Source organism: Cebus imitator, unplaced genomic scaffold, assembly GCF_001604975.1.
Source record: "Cebus imitator isolate Cc_AM_T3 unplaced genomic scaffold, Cebus_imitator-1.0 Scaffold217, whole genome shotgun sequence".
Classification (NCBI taxonomy): Eukaryota; Metazoa; Chordata; class Mammalia; order Primates; family Cebidae; genus Cebus; species Cebus imitator.
The window spans coordinates 441418-449298 of NW_016107532.1; the positions used below are offsets into that span (position 1 = coordinate 441418).

Here is a 7881-nt window from a genome sequence, read left to right on the forward strand (position 1 = left end):
CCCAGCTTCTTCATTAAATTGTATGTTCCTGGAGGGCAGGGATAGTGTCTGGCTTATTCTCTGTGGTTTTCCCAGAGTTTAGCACGATGGCTGGCACAGGGCACAACCTCATCCAAAGAAGGGTGTAGAGGAGAGAGGAAATGACCCACACTCTTATTCACACTCCGGGGGTGAGCTCACAGCCTCCTGCAGGAATAACACGTGAAGAACCAGACTTCATTAATTTGGAATTTGCAATAATATAGACACTGTATCTTTAAGCCCAATGAGTAAAAATTAAAAATATCTTCTATTTTTAGAGTCTTACTCATGAAGGAGAAGGATAAACAGAAAGGTATAGCTTACATTTGTATCGTGCTTTAGTGCGAAATTCTTGTGTATAAACAGCCTAATTTGGTATTTACAATAACCTTAAGAGGTAGGAAAGAGATAAGACAGTCTGGGCAGTCAGCCACCTCCTCGGCTGCTGTCACAACAAAGAAGAAGGCTCAAATCCTGCAGGAGGATGTCATTATGAATAGGCTGGCACAGAGAGCCACAGAGACCTGACCCACGCGAGGAAACTCAGTTGGCTTAGGAACCTCTGATCATCTCTCTTCCAGGAAGTACAGGTCACCAGCTACCACAGGAGAGAAAAACAGTGCTCAAAAATATGCTCAACAATGGAATAGAATTGAGAGTCCAGAAGTAAACCCTTACAATTATGTTCAATTGGTTTTGACAAGGCTACTAGGGCGATTAAATGGGGAAGAAAATATTTTTAACAAATGGTGCTGGAACAGCTGGATTTCCACATATAAAAGAATGAAGTTGGACCCCTTTATTATATGATATACAAAATTTGGGGCTGGGTGTAGTGGTTCATGCCTGTAATCCCAGCACTTTGGGAAGCTGAGGTGGGCTGATCACTGGAGCTTAGGAGTTATAGACCAGCCTGGGCAATATGGTGAAACCTCATCTCTACAAAAAAATTAGCTGGGCGTGGTGGCACATGTCTATAGTCCCAGCTACTTGGGAGGCTGAGATGGGAGGATCGTTTGAGCCCAGGAGGTTGAGGCTGCAGTGAACCACGATCATGCCACTGCACTCCAGCCTGAGTGACAGAGTAAGACACTGTCTCAAAAAAGAAAACAAAACAAAACAAAACAAAAAACTCAAAATGGATCTTGATGTAAGAACTAAAACCATAAAACTTTTAGAAGAAAACATAGGCATAAATCTTTGTGACCTTGGATTAGGCAGTCAATGGTTTCTTAGATACAACGCCAAAAGCTTAAGTGATGAAAGAAAAAATAGATAAATTGGTCTTCACCAAAATTTAAAACTTTTGTGCTTTAATGGACACTATCAAGAAAATGAAAAGACAACCCAGGGGGTGAGAGAAGATATTTGTAACGTGTGTAGTATAGCAGCCCCCCTTATCCTCAGGGTACATTCCAAGATTCCCTGAAATTGAAGGAAGCATTGGGCCCTATGCACACTATGTTTTTTCCCATACATACATACCTATAACAAGGGTTAATGTACAAATTAGGTACAGTAAGAGATTAGCAATAACTAATAATAGAAAAATTATAAAAATATAATAAAAGTTATGTAAATGTGATCTCTCTCTTTCTCTCTCAAAATATCTTCTTGTGCTATACTCACCATTCTTGTGATGGTGAGCACAGTGGCATAACACGGATGTGATGAGATGAAGTGAGGTGAATGATATCGAGTTAAGCGTGATGTAACATCAAGCTACTATTGACCTTCTGTGTTCCAGCATCTGTGTAACCATCCCTTGCAGTGAATGGCTTGGAGTCACTTTTCAGGGGCTCTTTTGCTGACCTCTTCCTGTAGGCTCAGTGCTTTCTGGCACCACAATCAGGACACATTCCCGTTTCTGTCTTCACAAATACAATGCCTTTTCCTTCTTAACTAAGCACTAATCACACATTGTGGCTACAACCTTCGCAGTTTGAGGTGTGGCAGCAAAACTAGCATGAATTTCTTTTTCCTTCTTCAAAATTTCACGGATACAAGATTCGTGATCTTAGCAACCTCAACACAGAGCCGATCTTTTTCTTTCCAAAGCTGAGAACTTTCACCTTTTCCCTTAAAGGAAGCACTGTTTGGCTTCTCTCTGGCAGATCCAAACTGCAGGCACGGGTACTCTTGCGCTTTGGGGCCCATTATGAAGTAAAATAAGGGTTAGTTGAACTCTAGCACTGCCATGCTGTGACAGTCCTAATAACTGAGATGGCCCCTAAGTGACTAGTAGGCGGGTCGCATGTATATTGTGGCTCTGCTGGACAAAGGAACGATTTGTCTTGAGCCAGCCAAAATCTCATCACTCTCCTCAGAATGACACGCAATGTAACTTATGAATTGTTTGTTCATGAAATTGTCCATTTGATATTTTTGGACCAAGGTCAGCTACAGGTAACTGAGACATCAGAAAGCAAAACTTTAGATAAGGGAGGGACTATGTATGAGACTTGTTTTCAGAATATATAAAACCTCTTATAGCCAGCATGGTGGCACACACCTGGGATCCCAGCTACTGACAAGGCTGAGGCAGGACCGCTTAAGTCCGGGAGCTGGAGGCTGTAGTGCGCCATGACTGTGCCTGTCATTAGGCGCTGTACTCCAGGCTAGGCAACACCGTGAGATCCAGTCTCTTAAAAAAACCACAACTTATTTTTTAAAAAAAGAACTCAACTAACTCAAGAAAGAAGACAAATAACTCAATTTAAAAATGGGATTTGAATAGACATTATCCAAGGAAATATACAAATGGTGAACACATGGACGAGATGTTCAACTTCACTAGTTGTCAGGGAAATCCAAATAAAATCACATGAGAAACACTTCTGCCCACTAAGATGGAAAAAATAAAGATAATAGCGAATGTTGGCAAAGAGATGGAGAAATTGGAATCCTTTTACATTGCTAGTGGGTGGTAAAATGGTGAGGCCACTTTGGAAAACAGATTGGCAGTTCTTCAAGATGTATAACATAGAATTACCATGTGACCTTATTCTACTTCTAGAGAATTGAAAACATACTTACACAAAAATTTGTACGCCAATGTTCATAGCAGCATAATACTCTTCATAATAGCTAAACTTTAGAAACAATCCCAATGTCCATCAACTGATTACTGTATAAACAAAATGTGGAAAAGTCATACAGTGGAGTATTTATTCAGCTATAAAAAGGAATGAAGTCGTTACATATTATATAATATATATGAACCTTGAAACTGGTATGCTAACTGAAAAAAGCCAGGCCGGGCATGGTGGCTCAGGCCTGGGAGGCTGAGGTGGGTGGATTACCTGAGGTCAGGAGTTTGAGACCAGCCTGACCAACATGGCAAAACCCCGTCTCTACTAAAAATACAAAAATTAGCCAGGCATGGTGGAGTGTGCCTCCAATCCCAGCTACTCAGCAGGCTGAGGCAGGAGAATCACTTGAACCTGGGAGGTAGAGGTTGCAGTGCGCTGAGATTGCCTCATTGAACTCCAGCCTGGGCAACAAGAGCGAAACTTCATCTCAAAAACAAACATGAAAAAAAAGAAAAAAGTCAGTCACAAAAGGCCACATATTGTATGACTCTGTTTATGTGAAATGTCCCGAATAGGCAAATCCATAGAGACAGAAACTGCCTGTCTCTATGATTAGTGCTTGTCAGGGGCTTGGGGGAGGAGGAAAACAGAGTGACTGACAGAGGGCATGAGTTTTCTTTCTTTCTTATTTTTTTTTTTTGCAATTGTTATTCAGTTTTTATTTTATAATCATAAACTCTGCAGTCCAGCTAGGCAGGGAAGGGAACAAGACAGACATGGAACCCAAAGGGAACTGAGTGAGAGCACAAAGACTCTAGGACACTGCGAGCAAATGGGGTGGAGGGCACTCTCCTGAGCTACAGAAGGAATGGTGGTTAAGATAAAACACAAATCAAACTTATTCGAGTTGTCCACAGTCAGCCATGGTGATCTTCTTGCTGGCCTTGCCATTCCTGGACCCAAAGCGCTCCATGACCTCCCCAATATTCATGCCTTCTTTCACCTTGCCAAGGACCACATGCTTACCATCCAACCACTCAGTCTCTGCAGTGCAGATGCAAAACTGGGAACCGTTTGTGTTGGGTCCAGCATTTGCAATGGACAGGGTGCCAGGACCTGTATGCTTTAGGATGAAATTCTCATCATCACATTTCTGCCCGTAGATGGACTTGCCACCAGTGCCATTATGGCGTGTGAAGTCACCACCCTGACACATAAACCCTGGAATAATTCTGTGAAAGCAGAAACCCTTTTAACCAAATACTCTCTCTCCAGTGCTCAGAGCACAAAAGTTTTCTGCCGTCTTGGGAAACCTGTCTGCAAACAGCTCAAAGGAGATGCAGCCCAGCACCTTGCTGTTGATGGCAATGTTGAAGAACAAGGTGGGGTTGACCACGGCTGGTAGTATGGGGCTCCTGGCGGCATCAGAATCTGTCATATGGGGTTTCTTTTAGGGGTAGTGAAATGTTCTGACATTAGTAGTGATGGTTGCACAACTCTGAATATTCTAAAAGCCACTCAATTGTATACTTTAAAAGGGGGGATTTTTAGCACTTTGGGAGGCTGAGGTGGGCGCATCATGAGGCCAAGAGATCGAGACCATCCTGGCCAACATGGTGAAATCTGTCTCTATTAAAAATACAAAAAAAAATTAGCTGGACATGGTGGTGCATACCTGTAGTCCTAGCTACTTGGGAGGCTGAGGCAGGAGAATCGCTTCAATCTGGGAGGTGGAGGTTGCAGTGAGCAGAGATTGCGCCACTGCACTCCAACCTGGCGACAGAGTGAGATTCCATCTCAAAAAAAGGAGGGGGCAGATTTTATGTATATGAATTATATCTTGATAAAGCTGTTGGTTTTTTTTCTTTTTTCTTTCTTTCTTTTTTTTTTTGAGACAGAGTCTTGCTCTGTCGCCAGGCTGGAGTGCCGTGGCGCAATCTCGGCTCACCGCAACCTCTGCCTCCTGGGTTCAAGCAATTCTTCAGCTTCAGCCTCCTGAGTAGCTGCGACAACAGGCCCGTGCCACCATGCCCAGCTAATTTTTGTATTTTTAGTAGAGACAGGGTTTCACCATGTTGACCAGGATGGTCTCAATCTCTTGACTTCGTGATCTACCCACCTCAGCCTCCCAAAGTGCTGGGATTACAGGCGTGAGCCACCGCTCCTGGCCCTTTTTTCTCTTTTTATCCTCCATATTGAAGATGTCATGCTAAAAGCTGTTGTTTAAAAAAAAATGTCCAAATGTTTAATTCCAGCATTCTTTGTTAACAAAGATCTCTGATTATGGATTGGTTTTCAGAATAGCTGTGGTTCTCTCCCCAAAAGTCTGCATCTTCCTCTTTGTTTGGCCAAAACTTGCCCATTTCTCAAAGTTCAGGTCAAGTCTTGCCTCTAACAGGAAGCAGCCCTCGTTTCCCAGACCCATGCTAATCTTTTCTTTCTATATTCAGTTTTAATTACCTGTGTTTTTATGAGGGCACGAAAAGCACAGTGGAGGGGAAACAGCACTTGTCTACAGCCGAAAAAATAGGGGCCACCTTAAGAAGCCTTATGACCTGTGCAAAATAACCTGTTTGAGCCTCAGTTTCCTCAGGTATACAATGGCTATGAAAATCTCTACCTGTCCTCCTTCTTAGGGTTTTGGGAACATGACAGATCTTTTTTGAGTTGTAAAGCACCACAGAAAAACAAGGTGTTACTAATACTGTTAGAATCATCAGTCACCATTCCTCATATGCAAGGCACTGAGTTAAGAGAGAAGGGTATTAATTGCCTTTAACGTCAAAATTGAGCTGAAGAGGAAATTAGTTCTCCAAGCCTAAGTGCTTATGTCTGGTATAAATAGTAGATATTAAGGGAGGAAGATGGTTCCTACCAGCAGGAAAGGACAGGCAAGACAGCTTCACGTGGAGGAAGTCAGGGCTTAGCCCCAGAGAATCAGAGAGGGCTAGGGCCCCCAGGCAGGGAGCTTGGACCAAGTGTGGATGTGGGAGGGACCGGGGTGCTTGGAGGTGAGAATGGTTTGTTTAGACTCTAGACCAGTGGACCTTTCGGTTATGATGTATATTAGTCTGTTTTCACCCTGCTATTAGTCTGTTTTACCTGAGATTGGGTAATTTATAAAGAAAGGTTTAATTGACTCACAGTTCCACATGGCTAGGAAACTTACAATCATGGCAGAAGGTGAAGGCGAACTTATGGTGAGGCACATCTTACATGCAGCAGGGGGCAGGAGTGGGGAAGTGCCACACTTTTAGCTTCTGGGCTGGGGCACTTTCAGGCTGCTTGGTGCCAGGGGGCTGCCCTATGCCACACTTTTAAACCATAAGATCTCGGCTGTGCGTGGTAACTCGCGCCTGTAATCCCAGCACTTTGGGAATTGAAGACAGGCTATCACCTGAGGTCAGGAGTTGGAGACCAGCCTAGTCAACATGGCAAAACCCCATCTCTACTAAAAATACAAAAATTAGCTTGGCATGGTGGCTTGTGTCTGTAATCGTAGCTACTTGGGAGGCTGAGACACGAAACTCGCTTAAACTTGGGAGGTGGAGGTTGCAGTGAGCCAACATTGCGCCACTGCACTCCAGCCTGGGTGACAGAGTGAGACTCCATCTAAAAAAAAATGGCCAGGCGTCGTGGCTCACGCCTGTAATTCCAGCACTTTGGGAGGCCGAGGCAGGCAGATCACAAGGTCAAGAGATCGAGACTATCCTGGCCAACATGGTGAAACCCCGTTTCTACTAAAAATACAAAAAATTAGCTGGGCATGGTGGCGTGTGCCTATAGTCCTAGCTACTTGGGAGGCTGAGGTTGGATAATCACTTGAACCTGGGAGGCTGAGGTTGCAGGAAGCCGAGATCTTACCATTGCACTCCAGCCTGGGCAACAAGAGTGAAACTCTGTCTCCAAATAAAAGCAAAAACAAAAACAAAAACAAAATCAGATCTTGTGAGAACTCCCTCACTATCATGAGAATAACAAAGGTGAAGTCCATCCCCATGATTCAATTGCTTCCCACAAGACCCCTCCCTCGACACATGAGGATTACAATTTGAGATGAGATTTGGGTGAGCACACAAAGCCAGGCCATAACATGATGGAAATGTCTGTCCAACATAAATATAATGAGAGCTGCATATATAATTTTATATTTTTGTAATATTCATTTTAATATACTTTATTTAACCCAATATATCCAAAGTAGTATTATTTCAACATGTAATCAATATCAAAATTATTTATTTAACCGCCTCCTCCCCCTTTTTTAAGAAATAGGGTCTTTCCCTGTTGCCCATGCTGGAGTGCAGTGGTGTGATCACAGCTCACTGTGACCTCCCTGGGCTCACGTGATCCTCCCACCTCAGTCTCCTACGTAGCTGAGACTACAAGTGTGCAGCCACCAGACACAGCTCAAAAATTATTAATGAAATATTTTACCTTCTTGTGTGTGCCAAGTCTTAAAATCTGGTGTGTATTTTACACATCTCAATTCAGATGCTCAATTTTCAACAGAGTGAAATGTAGTCTTACTAAAGCTCATGAGGGTCTGATGACTGTTTTCCAGACCTCAAAATACAAATCACAGTGTATTTACCAAAGGTGTGTGTCTGCCCAGGGTAACAACAGCAACACAGCCTGTGCTTTCAGCTGTCGAGAGCAGCTCAGGCTGATAGCCCTAGTTCTCTCCATCGCATCACAGTCTTGGCTGCTTCTGTTAACTCTGCATTATTTCCTGAGCCCCCCTGGCTGCCAGGTATGTGCACATCGGGGCTTGGGCTATGAGCCAGCCGGGATCCTGCTCCTGGAGCTACATTCTGCACACACATCT

At 43.5% G+C, this 7881-nt stretch overlaps 1 protein-coding gene across 1 annotated transcript; it reads right to left on the reverse strand.

Annotated features, from left to right (window-relative positions):
* Positions 1–3951: 3951 nt before the first annotated feature.
* On the reverse strand, positions 3952–4335 carry LOC108318320 (peptidyl-prolyl cis-trans isomerase A-like). The gene has a single exon (XM_037745947.1). It carries the CDS (start codon positions 4267–4269, stop codon positions 3952–3954), a length of 318 nt encoding a protein of 105 aa, XP_037601875.1. The 5' UTR covers positions 4270–4335.
* Positions 4336–7881: the final 3546 nt, after the last annotated feature.